The 25958-nt window shown below is 33.5% G+C and overlaps 1 protein-coding gene across 6 annotated transcripts in view; it reads left to right on the top strand.

Annotated features, from left to right (window-relative positions):
- The window catches only part of SENP6 (SUMO specific peptidase 6), a 115070-nt gene extending 91349 nt beyond the window's left edge, over window positions 1-23721 (top strand). For 5 of the 6 annotated variants that reach the window (XM_060615981.3, XM_060615984.3, XM_060615987.3 and 2 more), the window contains 8 exons: window positions 6760-6882; window positions 8031-8123; window positions 10789-11216; window positions 17333-17436; window positions 18995-19083; window positions 20712-20780; window positions 20880-21030; window positions 22891-23721. In XM_060615981.3, coding sequence (XP_060471964.1) covers window positions 6760-6882; window positions 8031-8123; window positions 10789-11216; window positions 17333-17436; window positions 18995-19083; window positions 20712-20780; window positions 20880-21030; window positions 22891-23100 — 1267 coding nt within the window. In that variant the 3' untranslated portion in view covers window positions 23101-23721. The remainder of the gene's footprint in view (window positions 1-6759; window positions 6883-8030; window positions 8124-10788; window positions 11217-17332; window positions 17437-18994; window positions 19084-20711; window positions 20781-20879; window positions 21031-22890) is intronic. The other variant, XM_060615986.3, reaches the window with a different exon arrangement.
- The last annotated feature ends 2237 nt before the right edge of the window (window positions 23722-25958 follow it).

Raw genomic sequence — 25958 nt, forward strand, 5'->3', positions numbered from 1 at the left:
CTGATGGAGCATATAACTCTTGATCTTGGGGTTGTAAGTTTGAGTCTCATGTTTAAAAAATTGTTAAGATTGTAAATTTGATGTTATGCATTTGTTATTATAATTTTTAAAAACAGATGTCCTCTCTTAATTCTAATGTATACTAACTTAAGAAACCAAGCCAGAAGTCCTTAAGTCAGTGTGTAGAACAGTACCACTGTTGTTGGATGAAGTGTTGTTCTGTGAGTGTCAATTATTAGGTCAAGCTGTTTGATAGTGCTGTTTGGGTCATCTTTGTCCTTACTGATCATCTGCCTACTTCTTCTATCAATTATTCAGAAGGTTGTGGGCCTCCAAGTATAATAATGGATTTGTCTATTTTTCCTTATGATTTGATTCATGTGTGGCATTTAAGGAACAAGACAAACTGAAAAAAAGAACCCAACCCCGACTTTTAAATACAGGGAACAAACTGGTGGTTGCCAGAGGAGAGGTGGGGGGAGAGGGGGGTGAAATAGATAATAGAGATTAAGAGTACACTTACTTGATGAACACTAGTGTATAGAATTGTTGAACTATTATGTTGTACACCTATTCATTTTTGCCTTATGTATTTTGAATATTTGTTGTTAGATGCATACACATTTATGGGGGTTTTTTTGGAGAATCAACCCTTTGTCCCTCTATATCCTTAATAATCTCCCTGTGCTTAAGCCGTCTTTGTTCAAAATGAATGTAGTTACTCCAGCTTTGTCTTGGTTTTTGTGTACATGGTATGTATTTCTTCATCACTTTACTTTTAACATCTATTTATTTTTAAAATAGCTTTTGCTTTTGAAAGCATATAAAGTTGAATGTCTGTGTTTTGTTTACATTTAGTTTATTATATTTCATACATCTATCTTTTTATATTGTGGTAGAGATTTTATAGTATGTGTGTATACTCTTAAATTTTTTACATTTTAGGGGGCCCCTTGACATTTTACATTAGTACTTTAAAACTACATTAAATGTGTATTATCTAAAGGTTCTGCCTTTTCTGATCCAAATCTGCATTCCAAATGGAAATGAAAACCTAACGAAATCCATGGTTTTTAGAAAAATCTGTTGTATTTCTCTCATGACATGTTTGGAAATGAATTAAAAAGAAACTTTTATCTTAAATTTCACTATATTAAAATAAGTAATTCAGCTGTTACCAGAGCTGTTCATTCTTTTCCATTTCTAACTCTGCAAGTAGGAAACTGAGCTTTTTTTCACAGTGCTTTTCTTAATAGACAGTATTGTATTAATTTCAGGTGTACAATATAATGGTTCAGCAATTCTATACATTACTCAGTGCTCATCAAGATAAGTGCACGCTTAATCTCTATTATCTATTTCATCTATCTCCCCACCCACCTCTCCTGTGGCAACCACCAGTTTGTCCTCTGTATTTAAAAGTGTAGGGGTGGGTTGTCTATTATTTTCAGTTTGTCTTGTTTCTTAAATGCCATGCATGAGTGAAATCATATGGTATTTGTCTTTCTCTGACTTATTTTACTTAGCATATACCCTTTACATCCATCCATGTTGTTGTATATGGCAAGATCTCATTCTTTTTTGATGGCTCAGTAATAATCCATTGTGTATGTGTGTATGCCACATTTTAATCCATTAATCTGTGGATGACCAGTTGGGTTGTTTCCATGTCTTGGCTATTGTTAAGTAACACTGTGATAAACATAGAGGTACATATGTATTTTCAAATTGGTGATTTCATTTTCTTTGGATAAATACCCAGTAGTGTAATTACTGGGATCATATAGTAATTCTATTTTTAGGTTTTGAGGCACCTCCTACTGTTTTCCACAGTGGCTGCACCAATTTGCATTCCCACCAGTGGTGCATGAGGGTCCCTTTTTTTCCACATTTTCACCAATACTTAATCATTTCTTTTGTTTCTTTCTTTCTTTCTTTTTTTTTTTTTAAAATCATCCTGATGGGCATAAGGTGATAACTCATTGTGGTTTTCAGTTGCATTTCCCTGATAATTGATGATGTTGAGCATCTTTTCACGTGTCTGTTGGCTATCTGTATGTCTTTGGGGAAAATGTCTATTCATGTCTTCTGCCCATTTTAATTGGATTGTTGTTGTTTTCCATGTTGAGTTGTAGAAGTTCTTTATATATTCTGAATATTAACCCTTTATTGAATATGTCATTTGCAGATATCTTCTCCCATGTAGTAGGTTGCTTTTTTATTTTGTTGATGGTTTCCTTCACTTTGTGAAAGCTTTTTTTTTAATTTTGGTTTAGTCCCAATAGTTTAATTTTGCTTTTGTTTTTCTTGCCTGAGGAATCCTATCTAGAAAAGCATTTCTGTGACGATGTCAAAGAAATTACTGCCTATGTTTTCTTCTAGGATTTTTACAGTTTTCAGATCTCACATTTAGGTCTTTAATCCATTTTGAGTTTATTTTTGTGTATGGTATAAAAAAGTGGTCCAGTTTTAATCTTTTGCATGTAGCCATCCAGTTTTCCTGACACCATTTGTTAAAGAGACTGTCTTTTCCCTGTTGTGTATTCATGCTTTCTTTATTTTAGATTAATTGACCATGTAAATGTGGGTTTATTTCTGGGCTCTGTATTCTATTCCATTGATCTCTGTGTTTATTTTTGTGCCAGTGCCATATTGTTTTGATTACTACTACTTTGTAGTAATTCTTTAAATCAGGGATTGTTATACCTCTAGCTTTGTTCTTCTTTTTCGAGGTTGTTTTAGCTATTCTGGGTCTTTTCTGGTCCCATACAAATTTTAGTATTACTTGTTCTACTTCTGTAAAAAAAAAATTGGTATTTTGATAGGGCTTATATTAAATCTTTAGATTGGTTTGGGTAGAATGGACATTTTAACAGTATTGATTCTCCAAATCCATGAGCATGTAATCGTCTTCAGTTTATTTCATCAGTGTTTTATAGTTCTCAGAGTATGGGTCTTCCACTTCTTTGGTTACGTATATTCCTAGGTACTTTATTAATTTCTCTTTCTGCTACTTTATTATTAGTGCATAGAAATGCAACGGATTTCTGTAGATTAAATTTGTGTCCTGTGACTTTACTGAATTCATCGATCAGTTCTCATAGTTTCTTGGTGGAGTCTTTAGGGTTTTCTATATATAGTATTATGTCATTTGCAAAAAGTAAAAGTTTTATTTCTTCCTTAACAATGTGGATGCCTTTTATTTCTTTTTCTTGTCTGATTACTGTGGGTAGGACTTCCTGTACTATATTAAATAAAAGTTTTGAGATTGGACAGTCATCTTGTTCCTAATTGTATGCGAAAAGCTCTGTTTCTCACTATTGAATATGATGTTAACTGTGGGTTTTTCATATATGACTTTTTGTAATGTTGACATATGTTCCCTCTAAACTTTGTTGAGAGTTTTCATTATGAATGCATATTGTACTTTATGAGATGCTTTTGCTGAATCTATTGAAATGATCATCTGGTTTTTACCCTTTCCCTTATTAATATGATGTATCATGTTGGTTGATTATGAATATTGAACCACCCTTGCATCCCAGGAATTAATCCCACTTGATAATGGTGAATAATGAGTTTTTTAAATGTATAATTGGATTTGGTTTGCTAATATTTTGTTGAGGGCTTGTGCATCTATGTTCATCAGAGATACTGGTCAGTAGTTCTCTTTTTTGGTAGTGTTTTTAACTGGTTTTGGTATCAGGGTAATGCTGGCCTCGTAGAGTGAATTTGGAAGCTTTCCTTCCACATCTACTTTTTGGAATAGTTTGAGTAGAATAGGTATTAATTTTTCTTTAAAGTTTTGGAAAAATTCACCAGAGAAGCCATCCAGTCCTAGACTTCTGTTTGTTGGGAGATTTTTGATTACTGACTCAATGTCATTGCTAATAATCTGTCCTAATTTTTTGTTTCTGCTTCAGTTTTAGAAGGTTATATATTTCTAGGAATTTATCCATTTCTTCTAAGTTGTCAAATTTGTTGGCATACATTTTTTCATAATATTCTCTCATCCTTTGTATTTCTGTGGTGGTTGTTATTTCTCCTCCATTTTGATTTTATTTATTTGAGTCTTCTTTTTTTCTTGATGAGTCTGGCTAAAGGATTATCAATTTTGTTTATCTTTTCAGAGAATCAGCTCCTAGTTTCATTGACCTGTTTTTTTTGTTGTTGTTGGTTTTTTTTTTTTTTTTTGGGGGGGGGGTCCCTACTTCATTTATGTTTGCTTTAGTCTTTATGCTATCCTTCCTTCGATTTGTTTTCAGTTTTGTTTCTTCTTTTTCTAGCTCCTTGAAGTGTGAGGTTAGGTAACTTTTTTGAGATTTTTTCTTGGTTCTTAAGTAGGCCCGTATTGCTATAATTATCCCTCTTAGAACAACTTTTGTTGCTTCCCAAAGATTTGTTTGTTTGTTTGTTTGTTTATTTTTGGAGGGAGAGTGCATGAGTGGGGGAGGGAATGGGGGGGTAGAGAATCTTAATCAGGCCCCATGCACAACATGGAGCCTGACGTAGGGCTCAATCCCACAACCCTGGGATAATGACCTGAGCAGAAATCAAGAGTCAGATGCTCAACTGGCTGAGCCACCCAGGAGCCCCTGGACTGTTGTGTTTTCATTTTTATTTGTCTCTGTGTAGTTTGATTTCCCCTTTGATATCTAGGTGACCCATTCATTGTTATTTAGCCTCCATTTATTTGTGACAAACTTAAACTTTGCCAGTATTAAAAGAAATAGTATGGTATTGCATCTAGACAGTGTTAATGAAATGTGGAAAAGAAAATAATTATTTTAGTAAAAACTACCTTCAAAGTCACACAGAGTTGCAGATTAACCTTAAAGTCATCTTTTAATTTAGTGACACAATTTAAAAAGTTATAAAATGATTGTTAGATTGTTCGTTTTATGAAGCAAGCAAGCAAACAGCTTTACTATGATATTTGATATTTAAGTGATATATGCAGTAAAAGAAAAAAATGCACCCAAATCGAAGAAATTCCTACTACTTGGTTGTAATAAACTTGGATTTTCCCTTTTATTCTAAAATAAGAGACATGGGGCACCTGGCTGGCTCAATCTGTAGCACATGCAACTCTCGATCATATATAGTCAAAGAAATACTTATGGATATATATATCAGATCATAAAGACAAAACTAGGTACTTTTAATTAAAAAGCATAGATTTATTTACATATGAAGTAGAGCATCAGTTTTCTTAAATCGCTTATATCTTTCCTTTTTGAAGTTGAATTATGTGTTTATTCATTTTAATTTTACAAAATAGTCATGTAGTTTGGGGAAGTAAAAGCTGCCTGGTTCATCCATTGTGGTGTAGGTCCTACATTCAGATCTAGTTCAGGACATGTTCTGTTTTGAGTATGTAATTGTAGAATTCAGCAGTTGATATAAATTATGCCATGAGGTAATTTATTGTCTTAGAGTATCTTTTGTGGGCACACACTGAGTTGCCCTAAAGCAAGAAATCTATAAGTTCTATCCTGTTCATCAGAAGTTGAGCTTTAAAAAAAAGTTCAAATATTATGATAAAAGTGACCAGTCTCAAAGATATGTCCTGTGGGATATTTGCTGTTTCTGTGTAAGATTTTATAAGGCTTTCAGATGCTTTTCATATTAATAAAATGAATATGGTCATAAGCCTGAATTTGCATAGCTTCTCTGAGGGAGCTTGGAGCATTATCAGTTAATCATAATTTCCTTTTATAATATTAAGGATCACCACTGTTTGTTTTGATATAGACCCATAGAAAAAACAACCAAGCAAGTAAAAATTAGAACCCATGTAAGATCACTTTTAAAAAAGTCATTATTACAATTTCACTTTCGTACAGCTTCTAATTTTCTGTCTTTATAAAGAGTAGTCTGTGGTTTGGTCTTCATGTTTTATTGACTGAGGTATTTAAAACAGAATAAACAGTTCATAAAAATAACAGCTTTATTGAGAAAAAATGCACATACCATTATAATACTCACTTAAAATATATATTCAAGGGTGCTTGGCTGACTAAATTGGAAGAGTGTGTGACTCTTGATCTTGGGGTTGTGAGTTTGAACTCCATGTTGGGTGTAGAGATTACTAAAACAATTTAAAAAATATTTAAAATATATATTCAGTGGTTTAATATATTCAGACAGTTGTACAGCCATCATAATCAATATTAGAACATTTTCATCCCTCAAATGAACCCCAGTACCCATTAGCATTGAGTCCTCATTTCTCTCCAACCCTACCCCCAACAATAGGCAACCACCAGTCTCCTCCTCTGAAAATTTCATATACATGTAATCATGCAATATGTGGTCCTTTGAGACTAGTGTGTTCACTCAGCGTATTGTTTTCAAGGCTATTCTGTGTTACAGCATGTATCAATACTTCATTTCTTTTTATTACTAAATATTCCGTTGTGTAGATATATCACATTTTATTTTTCTCTTCTTTGGTTGATGAGCATTTTTGTCATTTCCACTTTTTGACTATCATAAATATTTCTATGGACGTTCATGAATGTGCCCTTGTTTTAAAAATCAGATCTTGCAAATCATCGTTCTATTCTCAAATATCACTTTCATTCCTTGAAAATAATCTATTAATCATTGTCTAGAATATGATGTAAACTTGGCTAATTCTTTCAGTTTTAAGAAATAGAGACAGTGGTGGCTAAATAGATGCTTGATCACTGTTTGTTTCTGATATAAAGTAAACTGTTAAATTCATTATATTTGTTTCTTGTTTTAATAAAATAGATATTTGGTGCTTGAAAAACTGAAGAAAGAAGAAGCTGACCGAATTCATATATTCAGTTCTTTTTTCTATAAACGCCTTAATCAGAGAGAAAGAAGAAATCTACATGAAACAACTAATCTGTCGTAAGTCAAAATCTGAAAATATTTAATAGATCTGTAGTAAGTCTCTCAAGTTTAATTTAATTAAAAAAGTACTTAATTTATACTGCGGCAATATCTTTTAATTCTGTTGTCAATTCATAGTCCTCTAAAGCCTCAAGAATACCTGGAATTCAATAAAGATTATTGGTCCAATATCTAAATCAGTATTTCCCAAATATGCCTGATAGTTTAAAAAAAAAAATTACTTGGATACTTATTAAATACAGATGGCTTTGCTTTACCCTAGATGTTCCATTCATAATATTTAAGAGAGCAACCTGTGAATCTGTACTTTTTTTTTTTTAGAAGAATTTTTTTTTTTTAATGTTTATTTATTTTGAGAGAGAGCAAAAGAAGGAGAGAAAGAATCTCAAGCGCTAAGAGCACGGAGCCCAACATGGGGCCAAATCTCATTAACAGTGAGATCATGACCAGAGCCCAAATTAAGAGTCAGGCACTCAACTGACTAAGCCACCCAGGCACCCCAAATCTGTACTTTTAATAAGTTATTTGGATAATTGTGCTCAGACAAGTTAAGGAAATACTGTTCTATATATTAAGCTCCAGTCAGTTTGTTTATAATTCCTTTCCACATACTGATTACGTCCAGCTCTAATATGTACTGATAATTGGCCAAAAGATATATACAGAGTGTCCTAAGTTCTGTCAAATGTCTTGAATTGATGGCTGCTGTGCATAATAATATTTCATACTGTTTCAGTGATTTCCTAATTTTAGATCTTAGAGTTGATGAGAGTGATTGGTTAGACCAATGTTCATAGTCTTTTTTATTTCATCTACCGTAATGCTCACTTTTCCTGCTCTCTTCTCTTCAGGTCATGGTCTGGTACACTTCTCAATATAGTTGCTAGTATGTAGTAATATAAATGGTAGCACTGGTTCACCGAGTAAGTAGTAGCGGGAATTAAATGATTCTTGCAGATTCAGTAATGAGCAGTTTCACATCTTCCTGGGTCCATCTGAGATGTTCTGCTTTCTTTTCCCAGCTTGTTAAATCATCTTACACAATTGTTTTCTTTGTTAACATCGTAGCCTTCATAATTTTAAATGGCTGCATATAAGCATTGGAAACACTTCAGAAGCTTGATAGTTTATCTCTTGTCTTACAGAATACAGCAAAAGCGACATGGGAGAGTAAAAACATGGACCCGGCATGTAGACATTTTTGAGAAGGATTTTATTTTTGTACCCCTTAATGAAGCGTGAGTAAGAATTTTCTTTATATAAATATGAAAACGTGTTATTTTTAGAAAACGTGTTTATGAGGTGAAGAACTTATTCATTTTAAACTTCTTTCTGAAATTTGTTGTGTATGTCCATATTATACTGCTTATTTTATGAAAATGCAGTTTTCCAGTGAATCATTTAAGACGTATTTTATAAACACTGGCAAGAGATTTTTCTAATTTTAAAAAGGTTTTCTGTGTCCATGTAGAATAACGTCAGTTTTAAAAAGTGGCACTTGTGGTCTACCAAACAGCCTGTGAAAAGGCTTCCTTATGGAGAGTAATGGCTAGCTCACATAGAAGATTTTGTACCTTTACTTTAAAAAACACTTTGACTCTTAACCAAAAAAAAAAGAAAAGATGACTAGATTTATGTAATTTACTTAAATTGAAAACCATGCTGACTACTTGAAGCTATTTTCTAAATAAATGGAGGTGGTTAAATATTTTATGTTATTCTCCCACAGTGACCAGAGAGGCATTGATGTGTAGGATCAGAGTGTAGACTTGAGAGTTTTTATATTTCATTTTTCTGTTCTCCTGTGCCTTCCAGCCAAAATCCCCTAGGAATGCACCTGTAGTTGGACAGCTTGGATTTGTTCCTTGCATCAAGGACCACACACCATGGGCAGCCATGGAGCCTCTAAGTAAAAGTGTGTTTGAAACAGCCTCTAACACAATTTGGGCTTTGGTTTGGTCATGTGGGGAAAGGTGTAAGGAAGCAGTTGTTTGCTTGGGTAAAAAAGTGGCATTTACCCATTTAGCAAAAAGGAGGAGTATTTGGTATTCATTTGGTTGTACTGTGACCTAGTTTGTCTCTGCTTAGACAAATTGAGAAATGGCCTTGCATTGTCTCAGTTTATTATGGTTGTGGAGTAAGTTTGTCTGAAGTTGATATTCAATAAGATTGTTTATGTCTAATAAGCCTAAGCGTGCCAGACTAGCTTCTGAATGTGTTCTCTTTTTTTCTCACTATGAAAAACAAATGCAGTCAGTAGAATAATGAAATTCTGTTTAAAATCATACGTTAATCATGAGACCTGTGGTTTCTAATGAGTGCAGCCACAGATAGGTATCTGTTTTTTGCTGTTTTATTTTTAATTTTCCTGGTGGTGGTAGTTTTTTTAAAGTCTGTAAGCTAATCCATCTTAAGTGAAATTAATTGTTCTAGCCTCTTCTCCCACTGGTGATTTAAGGTCAATGTAGCTGCTATTAAAAGGGATCATAAAAGCAAAACCCTGTCTCTTAGAGGTTGAAAATTACCTCAGATGTGTCTGATTCAACCTTATCCTTTCAGCTAGGTGAAGAAAGAATTTTTCTTAGTTTTTAGGCGTACAACAGAAAATTTATGGTTTATATGTATTGTCATACCTAAGAAATGTTAAAAACTATGATGGACTTAGGTTATACCTTTAGGTTGGGAATTAGTATTATACCATATTAATTTTCAAAACACATTTTTTCACATTTAACTTTTCTGACATTGAGATGTGATTTACAGTCAACTATGTCTTGGAGTTAAGGAAGGGAGAAGGATGGTGTGTTGCTCTTTGTACTACGCCAGCCCGATCTAAGTCCCCAGGATACTGAGGATTAATACTTAAGAACAGGAGAGAAGCATTCCTCCATCTTGCCTTTATAATGCTGAGGATGAAGCCAGGCTCTGTCACCCTGTTTTTAATGCAATCTGATGAAGAGACATTGTTTCTTAGTATTACCTTGGGGAAACTTAACATTTTGTAAAAATGAGAATGTAGAATAACTTCTATTTATGTCAAGTTAAGCATTTTTCCTCTCAGCAAATACCTATTGAACACCTACTATATGACAAACGCTGTACTCAGCTAATAAGTTCTCTGACATCTATAGCATGTAACACTGTCTAGCAAATGGTAAGTTAATAAAATTCCTTTTTAGATTAATATTAGTCAATGTTAGCTGTATAGCTTTTTACTCCTGGCTTATAACCTATTATTGGAAACGGTGATAACTGAATTCAGCTATATCACGAGCACCCACCTGATAGCTAATATTTGAAGTTTTCTAATAATGCTTAAAGCAGAAATGCTATTTCCATTTAGTATATATACATTTCAGTATAGTATAAGACAAAGAATTATTTAATATTTTCAATATTAAGCAATTCCTAATCTTATTCTTAAGAAAAACATAGTAAAAGTCTTTTAAAAGCTACATATGTGCAATATTTAGAAAGTGTTCAAAATTATAGTCTAATTAGACTTCTGAAAACATTTTAATCTTGAGGCTAGTTTTCTATCCTTTCACATAAATAGGTCAAGAAACAAAGGTAAATGGAAATGGTGAATTACAGTGATCGGAGTTATATTTTATTAAGTTGCCTAGAAATAAGAATGAATTTTTCATTCAAAAGAATAAAGATACAAAGGATTGTTTGCAAAATAGAATGCAGGCTACATAATTCTGAACAAAATATGTTATTTTTGAGTAGATATTGCAGTCTATTAGTGATCATATAAAACATAAGAGAATCTTAAAAATTGAGCATTCTTAATAAGTTTGTTGGCAAAGGCTTTAGAAAAAATATTTCAATCGATATTGCCAAATATAATAGGCTCTTCTAATAAATAATGTATTCAGTAGTTTCATTTGTTTTTTACAGTGCACACTGGTTTTTGGCTGTTGTTTGTTTCCCTGGTTTGGAAAAACCAAAGTATGAACCTAATCCTCATTACCATGAAAATACAGTCATGCAAAAATGTTCAACTGTAGAGGACAGTTGTATTTCTTCTCCTTCAGCCAGTGAAATGGACAGTTCACAAAATTCTTCTGCCAAACCTGTAATTAAGAAGATGCTAAACAAAAAACATTGCATAGCTGGAATTGATTCAAGTGCTGAACAGGAAGAAAGTGACCCTCATTCTCGGAGAAACATAGGCAGTATGAAATGTAGTCTGAAAAAAATAAATCATACTGCAAGTGAAAATGAAGAACCGAATAAAGGAGAATCCACATGCCAGAAAGTTGTTGATAGGATTAAAAGCGAAAATGGCCTACAGAATGAATATTTAAATTCTATGCACCATACAGGTATGTTTCTGAATATTTTGAAAGAATGAAGGAATTCAGAATAAACTGGATTTCTTATACATAGGATTAAGATTTTAGGGCACACTTTTTTTTTTAAAGTCATGTTTATTGACATGACTTGCTTACAATAACATTTGCCCACTTTTAAGTATAGCCCAGTGAGCTTTGATAAATAATGTACAGTCATGTAATCTCTATAGCAATCAAGATTTAGAATCTTTCCATCACTCTAAGAAATTCTCTTGTGGCTTTCCACACCTCATAGAATGTTTAAAAATTGTGCTATAAGGTCTACATTTTTCATTTATAACAACTTAGTTTTATTCTTATTTTATAGGAAATTTATGTATTTGGCAGAAACAGTAGTTGGACAGTCTTAGATCTTTAAGATGAATTCGTTCATTTGTAATTTACAGATGGGCAAATAGAGATCAAATAATTAGAGTCAGAAAATAAAGCTTTTTCCTCCAAAATAGTTGTTGACATTCCAATTAAAGGTTAGTTCCTTATTCCTCACTCTCTCCTTCATGGTTCTTAGTGGGAAGAAGGGCACTGCTCCAACTTCTGCTTTTTTATTTTCCTTCAGTTTTGTTGAATCAGTATTTTTTCCTTGAATTGGTTCTATATTTCTTGCACTTGTTAGAGAAATCTAAAGTTTCTCTGCCAATACTTAAATTTCATATCAAATTATTTAATTTTCTCTCCAACCCAAAAGTAAAATAGTTACTTGATAAAATCCATAATATGCTAATGATATGTGCCTTGCTTATTAAACTGTGAGTAAATCTAATATGTTTCTTTGGAGAATAAGGCATAGAAGAGGTTACATGAATTCAGAAAGAACCTATCAAAAATTAAGAATCCTGAACATTGTCTTGGTACTTTTACCACTTTATTTTAGTAACTCAGCTAGTGTTGAGTTTTGTAAGAATATTTTTTATTTGTTTGACATATTTTCTACTTGGGTAAAATAAAAAAAAGAGGCAACGAATAGTCGTATTAAAGATTAATTACTGAGGCACCTGGGTAGCTTAGTCAGTTAAGTTTCTGATTTCGGCTCAGGTCATGATCTCGCAATTTGTGAGTTCGAGCCCTGCGTTGGGCTCTGTGCTGATAGTGCTGCTTGGGATTCTCTCTCCCTCTCTCTCTGCCCCTCTCCCACTCCTGCTCTCTTGATTGCTCGCTCTCCCTCTCTCTCAAAAAAATAAACATTAAAAATTTTTTTTTAAAGATTACCATTTTGGCACTCTGAAGACTAAGTGTGCATGGTTTCTCATCCCCTTTAAAACAGTCTTACCAATTAGCACATGAAAAGGTGATGGAGATAATTAGACATAAAAGAAGTGTAAATCACAACTATAATGAGATATACTTCTTCATATCACACTAGTATGGCAACAATTAAAAAGTCAGATACTAACGTGTGGGTGAGGATGTGGAGAAATCAGAATCCCTCATATGTTACTAGTGGAAATGTAAAATGGTACAGCTGCTTTCTTTGGAAGACAGCTGGATAGTTCCTCAAAAAGTAAATGTAGGGTGCCTGAGCAGTTCAGTCAGTTAAGCAACCAACTCTTGATTGCAGTTCAGGTCATGATCTCAACGGTTTATGAGTTCAAGCCCTGCATCAGGCTCTGTGCCTACAGTGCAGAGCCTGCTTGGGGTTCTCTCTCGCCCTCTCTCCCCCTCTCTGTACCTACCCTGCTTGCTCGCTCTCTCTCTCTCTCTCTCTCTCTCAGAATAAGTAAAGTTGAATTAAATGTAGAGTTAATATATGACCCAGAAATTTCATTCTTACTACATATATATCCAAGAGAAGTAAAAGCACACAAAAACTTGGACACGAATGTTCACAGCAACTTCATAGTAGCCAAAATGTAGAAGCAACCCAAATGTTCATCCACTGACAAATGGATAATCAATTAGTGATATATGTATCCAATGGAATGTTATTAGGTCATAAAAGGAATACTGCTACATGCTACAACATGGATGAGTCTTGACACTATTGTGAAAATAGTCACAAAAGACCACATGTTACATGATACCATTTTCATGAACTCTCCCAAACAGGAAAATCTATGGGGTAGATTAGTGGCTGCTTGGGGCTAGTGTGGTGTGACAGACAGGAGTGTGAGGAGGAGGGAAATGATGGTTGAAGGGTATAGGGTTTCCTATTGAGATTTTAAAATTTACTGTGATGATAGTTGTACATATGTGTAAATATATCAAAAACAACTGAATTGTACTTTTTTTTTGAGAGCATGCATGCATACTAGCAGGGGAGGGGCAGAAAGAGAGGCTTAAACCACAAACCATGACATCATGACCTGAGCTGAAACCAAGAGTCAGACCTTAACTGACTGAGCCACCCAGACACCCCCTGAATTGTATACTTTAAATGGGTGAATTGTATGATATGTGAATTAGATTTCCATAGAACTATTTTCTTTAAAGTTCTCCGTTGATCAGTAATCTCATACACTGTAATGTGAATTCAAATTAGAAATGAATTAAAGTTTGGGGCACCTGGGTGGCTTATTCGGTTAAGCATCGACTTTTGGTTTCAGCTCAGGTCATGATCTCAGGGTTTGTTAGTTCAAGCCCCGCATCGGGTTCTGCGCTGACAGTGCGGAACCTGCTTGGGATTCTCTGTCTCCCCCCAACCCTCTCTCTGCCCCTCCTCTGCTCCCTCTCTCAAAAAAATAAATATATACACTTTAAAAAATGAATTACAATTCAAGACTTAAAGCAATGGGACAAAGCCTAGGGCTTCATATGAGCATAACCCCAGAAATTCCTGGTAGCCCTTTCCTTCAAATTAATGTTCTAGTCAAGTAGTATCCAGTTAAATTTAAGTAAATACCCTCACAAATCCTAGTGGAGATCCAAGTGTAGAATCATGTGTTTGCCTTTCTAGTATTTGTTTATCCCCCCCCCTTTTTTTTGTTTTTATCTTGTTTTTAGTATGTGTATAGCCATATCAAATGTATCTTCCTTAAGGGAAATTAATTTACTTTTATTGGGTGTGATACCCTCATATTTTCTCTTCTTTTCAATGCTTGCCTTCATCCAGTGATGATAGTATCCCACAGTTTGAAAAATAGTACTCTAGAGTAAGTCTGTACATTTCTGTACTTTTATCAGATGTTTCCAAGGGATCACTCACACAAAAGTACATTAAATAAGAGTGCTCTCTAGAGGTGCTTCTACTACCTCAGAGAAGTTGGTTATATAGTCTGTTCTATATAAAATGATGGCATGTTAAAAATTAGGATAAGAACTTATAACAATTTTTGTGATTATGATTAATATTTCAAGAACTGATTTCTATTTGGGCTGGGAATATAATTGAAAAGATTTAAATGAAGCATTTAGACAGTTTTAATGTAGGGTTTTTTTTTTTGTTTTGTTTTGTTTTTTTAACCTTTATTTTTGAGAGACAGAGAGAGACCGAGCATAAGCACAGGAGGGGCAGAGAGAGAGGAGGAGACAGAATCTGAAGCAGGCCCCAGGCTCTGAGCTGTCAGCACAGAGCCCGATGCAGGGCTCAAACTCACAAACCGCGAGATCATGACCTGAGTCGAAGTCGGACGCTTAACCGCCTGAGCCACCCAGGCGCTCCTATAGTTTTTTTTTTTTGTTTTTTTTTTAATGTTTATTTATTTTGGGAGAGAGAGTGCAAGCAGGAGAGTCAGGCTCCATCTCATGAATCATGAGATCATGACCTGAGCCGAGATCAAGAGTCCGACACTTAACTGACTGAGCCACCCAGGCACCCCAGTTTTAATATAGTTTTAACCATCAAACATATAGAGTCACAAGTGTTGACTTCTGATGTCAGGTAATATGCTGTAGTAAATAAGTGGGAATTGTATCTTATCACAAGAATTAGGTTAAGGTCAATTGTAGGAAAATAATGTGTAGTATCAGTACTTTCATTTGCTGGTTTTTCAGTTGGGCACTATATGAAATGTTGTCTTGCTTTGGTACATGAAAAATGTATATGTTTTAAACTCTAGAATCTCACTCGGCATCTTCAGATGATCTCACTATGTGAGAAGCTCTCAGGAACTGGGACTGATTAAAAGAACAGCTGATTGAGTTACCACCTCTCAGTTTATGCCAGAACATTTGTTTACTGAATGAAAGAATTGACTACACCATTTAAATTATTTTTTTCCATTTTTTTTTGAAATGTACATATTTTTAACTTGTGTAAGGTATATTTTATATGATGCAGCTTCTGTAGAATTGGCTGCTAGAGTAACTTGATTACAGTTGATTAATAATGAATTGCCTGAGGATTTGGACAGATTTTATTCAAATATAGATATTTTACCTTCAAACATAAAAATACAGATGTTTGAAAACAATTGAAAGGTTGTTTTTTTTTTTTTTTAATTGAAAAACTTTGTGTGTGTGTGTTTTATTATTTGTGAGAGAGAGACAGAGCTTAAGTGAGGGAGGGGGCAGAGAGAGAGGGAGACACAGATCCAAAGCAGGCTCAACGTGGGGCTCAAACCCACGAACTGTGAGATCATGACCTGAGCTGAAGTCGGATGCTCAACCGACTGACCCATCCAGGTTATTTTTCATAAAGCAAAAGGATTTACCATAGTGTTTTATTATTATATTAAGTGGTATGTTTCCAATCACAACATCCTATCCTAAACTGATTATTTTCATTTTAATATTTTTCTTTTATTATTTGTCCAAAAACAAGCCTATTTTACTTAATTTTAATCGTTTTTTTTTTATTAAAGCTTTTTTTGCTTTTTTTTTTTAATGTTTATTTTTAAGAGAGACTTAGAGACAGTGCAAGTCGGGGAGGGAGAGAGAGAGATGGAGACACAGAATCCAAAGCAGGCTCCAGACTCTATGCTGTCAGCACAGAGCCCGACGCAGGGTCTGAGCTCCCAAACTGCGAGATCATGACCTGAGCCCAAATTGGACGCTTAACCAACTGAGCCACCCAGGCGCCCCAGAGCTTATTTATTTTTGAGAGAGAGAGAGAGCACGAGCAGGGCAGGGGCAGAGAGAGAGGAGACCAAGAATCCCAAGCAGGCTGTATGCTGTCAGCACAGAGCCCAATGCATGGCTTGAACTCACAAACTGTGAGGTCATGACCTGAGCCAAAGTCAAGAGTCAGATGTTTAACTAACTGATCTACCCAGACACCCCATTAATCATTTTATTTTTTAATCTGTATTGTACAATATTTCATATTTTTACAATTTTAATTTTAAAAATATATAATATTTCATTTTATGTTCTACAATTTGCTGTTTCTGTTTTTGGACATTAGGTTATTTTCAGACTATTGTAGCTTCTGTTACTAAAGATAACTAGCAGACCTAGTACAAAAATGTTTTATATATCTATATGTATATATCTATATACATATTTAAATATACATATATTTAATAATATAATTGACATCTAGTTTTAAATTTTAATGAATTTTAGGGTCTGAGTTGTAGAAGTAACTTTGTAATTGACATGTCAATCCAGGGTTGTTGTTTTGTGTTTTGTTTTGTTTTTAATTTTATCTTTTTTAATGTTTATTTTAAGAGAGTGAGAGTGTAAGCAGGAGAGGGGCAGAGAAGGAGAGGAAATCCCAAGCAGGCTCCGCACTGTCAGCTCAGAGCCTGAGGTGGGGTCGATCTCACAAACTGTGAGATCATGATCTGAGCCAGTATCAAGAGTTGGACTCTGAACCAGCTGAGCCACCCAGGTGCCCCTTGGTCCAGGTTTTTATTAAAAGCAAGTTATATTTGTGAGGGGTGCCTGGGTGGCTCAGTCCGACTCTAGATTTTGGCTCAGGTCATGATCTCCTGGTTTGTGAGATCAAGCCCCATGTCAGGCTCTGTGCTGACAGCATGGAGACTGCTTGGTATTCTCTCTCCTCTCTCTCTCTCTCTCTCTCTCTCTCACTCTGCCCCTCTTCCACTCATGTTTTCTCTCTCTCAGAAATAAACTTTTTTTAAAAAGTAAGTTATATTTATGATATTACATGTTAATGCAGGTTTTAATTGGCATTAATTTTAACATCATATACTGTAAGTTATATGCATGTCCTTTTAAAAATTATGTAATGTTTCTTACTGATATAGATGGTTTAAGCAAAATTAGACTAAACTATAGTGATGAGTCAGCGGAAGGCAGTAAAATGCTTGAAGATGAACTCATCGACTTCTCAGAAGATCAGGATAACCAGGTAAAACCTAATGCTTGGCAGAAAGCTCCAATATTTTATCTAATTAAATTTTTCCCTGGAGTCCTATAGGCAATTCCTTCAACCAGTAACACAGGCCTTCTGAATTTGGGTCTCATCTCAAAGCACAAACTGAGTTTTTAATTCAGAAGTTGACAGCATAAATGTATTAATGTTGTTTTGCATTATTTTCTTTTAGGGTTTTTGTTGTAGTTTTGGCCATCCATTTAATAGAAAATGAATTCTCCCACCTGAACCCAGCCACCATCCCAGTAGCCCTACCATCCCTTTCCCTTCCTCTTTTAAAACATTTATGGGTCATACTTAACCTTTGGTCTAACTTCTTCAAGAGGCAAATGTTTAGATACTTGATTATATGGTACATGAGCACCACAAAATTATATTATTTTTTCCACTTTTCCAGTGATTTTTTTTCTTTCTTCTAAATTAATGTATAAGTATCATGGCAGGAGCACATAGTATTTAGTTAAAACTAACATAGGTCAATTCTCATTATTTCCTTAGAGTTTCATTTGCTATAATAAATTTTATTTACACCAAGAACAAAATCTATTTTTGGAAATATTTTATGACTTCAGTTAAAGAGGGCTTTATATTGAAGGAAAAGTTTGTAAGAATTCTACAGCATTTCATTTCTTTAATTCTTTGACCTTTCTTTAGTTGTTAAGATAAACTTTGAGTTTATCTAGTGGTGAAGATAGCTCTGTACTGTACCATTTGTCCTTTTTGTTTAATCTTCTTGTGAACAAAAGCCATTTTTTGTCCTGTCCCTTGCTCTACAATATATGTTTAAGGAATATAGTTTTTCTCTGCAACTTATACAGGCACATTGTATGTATTACATTAAAGGCTTACAAAGAGCACTGTTCTTACACTCCTTTGGTTGTAACAGTTATGTGAACTAGCTAATCTATGTATTATTATTACAATTACTATTATTATTTCCATTGTTGATTATTTAATTTATAAGGTTGCCAGAAACTTTCTAAAGAATAGAAAAAGTCTTGTTTTACATTCAAGATAATCGACAGAATAAGACACAGTGTCACTAAGTTTTCTTCTCTCAAGTGAAGCAGATATATGGTTTTGTCAAGAAGGTGTTTCCAAAAACTCTTTAAATATTTCTGATTTGAGAAAATTATTTATGTAAAAGAATAATAAATATAAGTCCTTCATGCTCCTATTGTGAAACAGTCGTCTTAACCAACAAACTAAATTTTTGTAGAAATATCTAAAATCAGAGCAGTAGTATTTGAAGAAGAATGAATCATAATATTTTCAATCATTAAAATTTTCTTTTACATTGAGCAAATAGATGTAACAATGGACTTCTGATCAGTAATTTCTTTTCATTAAAATGTCATTGTTATGGCATTACAGAATTACAATTGAGTGACTGCATTTTCTCATGTCTGATCACTTAAATGGAAAAGAATTTACATATTTGCTACAAAGATTTTTATCATCAATAGTGCTACTTTGTGAGGTTATTAACTATTTAGATTATATATTTTTAATACTAACAGGCTGTCTTTTATAGGATGATAGCAGTGATGACGGATTCCTTGCCGATGACAACTGCAATTCAGAAATAGGACAGTGGCATTTAAAGCCTACCATCTGTAAACAGTAAGCATTAACTTTATATCTTGAAAACTGCATGATAAATTTTATTTACATACCCTCCTAAAATAAAACATAACTGGACAGTTTTTATTTAAACTAGTGCCTAAAAGTCACAAAGTGTGTCAGGATGGGTGAGGAGAATGTCCAGGGCTCAAGTTGGGCAGAATGGATAATCCTTTCAGTTCTCTGTCCATTTTCTATTTGTGTATGCACACACATTCCCATAGACACCTACTATTTCTTTTGGATATACATTGATTTGGAGCAAAGAAAGGACAAAGAACTGTCATTCACATTCAGATCAGTAACTTGGGAATTGACGTTTACAGTGGTTCAATAGCTACTATGTAAAGACTGTGGAGTGACTCAAGGCAGTTCTTAGGGACATGTCTCAAGAGTGAATCTGTTTGGTTTTCAGAAGTACATGTCTGGAGCACCTGATTGGCTCAGGCTGTAGAACATATGAGTCTTGATCTCAGGCTCATGAGTTTAAGCCCCATGGTGGGTGTAGAGCTTGCTTTAAAAAAAAAAAACAGAAAACAAAAAACAAAACAAAAAAACAGTACATCTCATGAGGGCTTTTCAGAGTCTATGAATCACTTAGTTGATGAAGTATTACCTATTTCTAGACTCCATTTCTTTTAACTTTTTTGTAGAAAATGTTAGGTGAAACTCCATTAACAGCTTTTGAAAAGCAAACTTCATTAATAAATGAAAATGTAGAGAGCTGGAGCAATTAAGAGATCTGCATCAAATCCCATAGAATTTTAGTCAAGAAGAACCCAGATCTTTAAACATTCAAGACTTTTTGTACTACGTTAGACTTCCTCTTAGGTTTACAACAATATTTTAAAGGTTGAGTGTTACTTATATCGAGTGTTCTAAAGTAGAATCTTACACTGATTCCTACACCAGATTCTAAATCTTACATTGGATTCTTACATTGGATTCAAAAAACACTGGATTCTAGGCTAATTTTTTTTTCTATTTTTAAGTAATCTCTACACACCATGAGGCTTGAACTCACAACCTCGAGATCAAGAGTTGCATGCTCCACCAACTGGGCCAGCCAGGCACCCCTAATTTTTATGTGTGATGATTACCTGTTTTGCTATCTATAACAGGTTTTGGTTAAAAATGGGATTATTTGGGGGCATCTGGCTGACTCAGTTGAAAGAATGTGTGAGTCTTGATATTGGGGTCGTGGGTTTGAGCCTCATGTTGGGTTATACAGATCACTAAAAAATATAAATGAACTTTTAAGAAATGGACTTATTTCTACTTTTCTTGGTCCCACTTTTGGTGATTTGGAATCTGGGGATGTTCAAATTTTCAGAATTATTTTGACTTTTTACTAAATTTTGAATTCTTTTAAGGAACTAACTATAGAACTTTAGTGAAATATATTCCTAATAAGATATGGTTCAGTTAGTATTCTACAATTTGGTATTTAGTATAACCGTGGATATTTAAGTATTATTGGGGTGTATGTGTCTGTAAGATTTATTTTTCACCCAAGCTTTACGGAGTCAGGGGAATTTTGAATGTTTTAAATTCTCTTGTTAATGCTCATCTTTTTATGTGTTCTTTAACATTATAAAGTGTTAACATTTGGTCATTTTACCCTGCAGACCTTGTATCCTACTGATGGACTCACTTAGAGGCCCTTCTCGATCGAATGTTGTAAAAATTCTAAGAGAGTAAGTTCAAAATCATAACTTGTACTTTGTATTCTGGTGGGAATGAGGGACTATGTATACTTATATATGTATATTCTTACTGTATGTGCATTATTGCAGGTATTTAGAGGTGGAATGGGAAGTTAAAAAAGGAAGCAAAAGAAGTTTTTCCAAAGATGTTATGAAAGGCTCTAATCCAAAAGTACCCCAGCAAAACAACTTCAGTGATTGTGGTGTATATGTATTACAGTATGTAGAGAGCTTTTTTGAGGTGGGTTTCAGTATGTTGGATCTGATATGATAAATAATAAAATAGTTTATAGTGGACCCTTAGACAAAATGGGTTTGAACTGCATGGGTCCACTTTTTCACAGATTTTTTTTTTTTTTTTTTTTTTTTTTTGAAAAATATAGTACAGTACTATAAATGTATTTTCTCCTCCTAATTAATGATTTTTGTAATATTTTCTTTTCTCTAGCTTACTTTATGTAAGAATATAGTAATATAATACATATAACATACAAAATATGTGTTAATTGACTATGTTATTAATAAGGCTTTTGGTCAATAGTAGGCTGCTATTAGGTAAGTTTTTCGGGAGTCAAAAGTTATATGTGGATTTTGGACTCAATAGGGTAAGCACCCTGAATCTCCACATTGTCCAGGGGTCAACTGTATTTGACCTTACATTAATGTTAAAAACATTAATAAGGAAATATTTTAAGTAGTTTGAAAACTATCATTTCAAAAATTTGTCCAGGGAGCAAAAACTCCCAAATTGGAAAATTTTTTAAAAATAAAAAGACTATTTATATTTCATGAAATCCAAGGTTTGTTGACCTCATGCCTCATCACTGATCAGCTCTCCCTCTTCACTCGCTCTTTCCACCTTAAGAAATCTCTCCCATCATTTGGACTTATACCCTCTTTTCTCCCCTTTACAGATATATTTATGGAGAAGTATTTATATGTTCACTGTCTTCATTTCCATAAATCCTACTTGTTTCTCAAATCTTTGTAATCTGGCTTTACTCTTGCCCTTATGTTGAAATTATTCTCAACCTCCCCTCACCATTTTACACTGTTGACCATTCCTTCTTCATAATGCTTTCTTCCTTCGACTTCAGAGATACAAAACCATGCACACCACTCTTGGATATCCTTTATAATTCTCTTGATTCCATCCTCTTCCTCATCCATTATCCAGTATAGCACTCAGTCCTGTGAATTCTATCACTTAATGTCATATATGTGCAATCCTTTATTCCTGCTGCCACTTTCTACGTCCAGGAAACTGGCATCACTATTCTGAACCACTACACCAGTCTCCAAGCCTGCTGCCTTTTATTTTTCAGTTGTTTTCCAGAAGCTGAAGTCTAATCATTTTATGCATGTGAAAGATGAAAATCCTTCATATGGCCTGTGTGACCCAACTTCTGTTCGAGCTTCTAGCCTCATTTCCTACCATTCTTACTCTAGCATTCTATGTCATTCAGTTTTTTATATTGTGTCATGTTCTTTCTTGCCTCTAGGCCTTGGTACATATGTTCCTACCTGGGATACTCTTCCCAGTTGCTTCTGTCATTCTTTATTGGACCAACTTCTTCTCATTCTTCAGGTCTCAGTGTAAATATCACTTCTTGGAATTGTGTTAAGCCCCCAGACATGGATTTTCATAGGACTTTCTGCTTCTACTGTCATAATACCTGTCGTGTCCATTGTTTTAATTGTTGAGTTATCTGTCTGTCTAGACCAGAATCAGCAAACCATTTATAAAGGGGCCAAGTAGTAAATATTTTAGGCTCTGTGGCCATGCAGTTTCTATGCCTGCTTGCAGTTCAGCTATTGTGGCTGTTTTTCAATAAGGCTTTATTTACAGAAACAGGCAGTAGGCAGAATTTGGCCCAATAGCTACAGTTTGCTGACCTCTGATCTAGACTACAAGATCTATAGGCAAAAACTGTCTCATTATCTCCAGTGCCTAGCACAATATCTGGCATGAGACAGATAATGAGTACATACTTATTAAATGAATTTACTGATTATCCATTTTTAACTCTAATGCTTTTGTGATTGAAATTAAAATACTTATTATGGTTTTCTAATGTGCATTTAATATTTTTATTTCCAGAATCCAATACTCAATTTTGAACTACCTATGAATTTGGCAAACTGGTTTCCTCCCCCAAGAATGAGAACAAAGAGAGAAGAAATCCGAAACATAATTCTGAAACTTCAGGAAGATCAGAGCAAAGAAAAAAAGAAGCTTAAGGACACTTATTCAGCAGAAACATCTTTAGGTGAAGGAACAGAACAATATGTCAATAGCATCTCAGATTGACCCATTTCTGATGCTTGTCAGTATTGCCTTCAGAAACTGAGTGACTTTCAACTTTGGGTATAGACAGTAAAGAACTGAAGTGCTCATTACTCAGAGTGATCTGGAAATGTTAATGCTTGTATAAATGTCATATAATTAATTTCCAATGGAGTATGTATTAAGTAAAAGTTTGTAAATATGTTAATGAGGCCAATTTTTCCAGCATTTATAATTATTTTTTTCACTTGTTAGGAAGCTTTTGTTATGTATTTTCTGTTAATAGTACTTGAAACTGCAACTTCTCAACACAAAATAAATAAAAAGAAAATATTTATAGGAGGAAATGATTAATTTGATATTCTTTAGTGAACTTGTATTAAATTCCTTAGTGGGTGTGACATATTTCATGGGAATATTAAAAGTATCTATGATAATCTTTTGACCTGCATTTGTTCTAAAATAACTTGAAATATGAAAATATGATTAAATATAAGGAATTTTGAACAAGAAAGACATCTTCATATGCTTGTATAGTGGAAAAAAATAACAGCTTTTTAAATCATACACTCCCTTGTGTTCAGAGAACCCCAAAAATGTAATAAATATTTATAATTTTACACAAATATTTAAGAAGAAGCAGTATTAAGAGAAATTCAAAGAAAAATAATCTTGAATTATACTACTAAATAATAATTATACTTTATCATATCTTATTGTCAAGTACATTTCTGAAGACATCAAAGACTCAGGTTAAAACTATTTTGGTAAGTGCAGCTTAAATTTCAAATATCCCATGTTACCTTTCTATATTATAGCTTAAAGTATGCTACAATTTGTGTGATATAGTTGATAAACATTTTTAATCTGTGTGAACACAGGAATTTAAATAGGAATTTACTATTTTTTGTAATGGCTTTTGCTATTTTTTCATTGCTCATTTTGTTCTTGTTATTTTGATAAACAAAATATCAGACTTCTGTGCTTGAGTTTTTTAGTGTAAATTATTTTTACATGTAAAAGTACTTGTCTTTAAATCAATTTCATAATGCAGAAAAAGTTCTCCTACCTTGAATACTCCTTTAAAAATACTAAAATGTGATGGTTTTGATGACAGAATTACAACTCATGTAGGCATTGTGCATATATCTGCTGAAACTATTATTTTCAAACGAAATGTTACACATTTCTTTCCAATTAACTTTGAGACTTGAAATATATCTTTTAAAAGTCATTTTTTGTTAAATAATGAATTTTAAAATACACATATAACAAAAGTAGTTGAGAATAAAATGAAGGCCATTTTTATCATTAGCTATTTTTTTTTTTTAACCTGGCCAAATACACCAATTGTGAACAACATTTTAGGCTGTTTTCTTGAGTTTAATAAAGTCCACAGGTGTGTTTGGAGTGGGTGGGGGTGTGGTTAATAACAACCAAAAAAAAAAAAAAAAAGTATGAGACATATTCATTAAGGGAAATATTAAAATGTAAGCTTAAGGAAAGTCACCGTTGGTCACCATTAGTGGCATCAATTACAGATTTGTTACTTTGCATATTTTAACATTATTTATTTATGATTACATTATTTATTTTTCAGGAATACCCTAGAGCTATTAGCTTAAATATGAAAAAGTAAAACTTAAGAGTTTAATTTTATTACTTACTGAATATGGACCAAAAAATTAAAATTATTTTAAAAATCTGATAGCAGTAAGCAAAATGGGCATATTTAATTTTTTAATGCACTGTATTTTGTCAGAACTTGAAAGTACTGAAAAACTATTCTAAAATGCTTATTTGTTTTTGTTTTAATGTCCAGTGGTTACATTTGCACTCTTATTTTTGATAAGATAAAAAGATAATTTGTCCCTGGGCCAACTCAAGTCAGTCACATTTTGACATGAAAAATATAGATTGATGTCTTATCAACTTTCTAGAGGTGGAGTATCCAGCTATTTCATCATATTTCTCCCACCCCATGCAAAATTTTATTTTTAAAAGTTATGCTAATGACTTTGGTATATGTAGAATATTTGGAGACTGTCAGGTTGAGCTCTGAATCTAGACTTGAGAATTTTTGGTGTACATGCACATTCACTTGATAATTGTGTACTTAAATACTTCTATATATAAAGTGGCTAGCAACCTTTTAAAATGTGTTTATTAGTACTTAGAAGTTGTAAAACAAATTTTACAGTTTAGAGGTTTGTTACTAGACACTGAAACTGCATGATGAGTATCTGGTGTCTTAACTAATTAGATAGGTCTGTTGTATTTGTTTTCTTGTTGGATAGAATAACAGTTAATCATTTTTAGAAGAGTTTTAGATTACTTGCCATGAAATTTGTATGTGTCTGAGCTCTTGGTAGTTTAGGAGCAAAGGTGGCATTTAACTGGTCCTTTCCTTTTGATGTTGCTAAGATAGCTGAAAACTTAATGCTATTATTTCAAGTTCACATAAACCTAAATCAGTTAAGCATAATAACCTGTGCTTAAAGTATTAGTCAATTAGTAGGAGGTTTTATTTGAAAGGGTAAAATAGTTATCTAAATTATTTCTTAAATCGCCAAAATACAGTATTTTTTTTCTTTAAAAAACTGTCAATGATCTCTGAAGACTGTAAGATACAATATAAAAAGAATAGGTTTCAGTTTCCTAGAAATCAAAAATTGAACTTAAAGTCTCAGACAATTCACTGGACAAGAATAATAAAGAATATATTTTAATATATGGTATATGATCAAAGGTTGGTGGTATAGTGCTACCGGAATATAGGGGCATCTGGCTGGCTCAGTCGATAGAGCATGCAACTGTTGATCTAGGGGTCATGAGTTCTAGCCCCAGGTTGGGGGTTGAGATTACTACAAAAAAAAAGCTAC

The sequence above is a fragment of the Panthera onca genome, chromosome B2, assembly GCF_046562875.1.
Source record: "Panthera onca isolate mPanOnc1 chromosome B2, mPanOnc1 haplotype 2, whole genome shotgun sequence".
Taxonomy (NCBI): Eukaryota; Metazoa; Chordata; class Mammalia; order Carnivora; family Felidae; genus Panthera; species Panthera onca.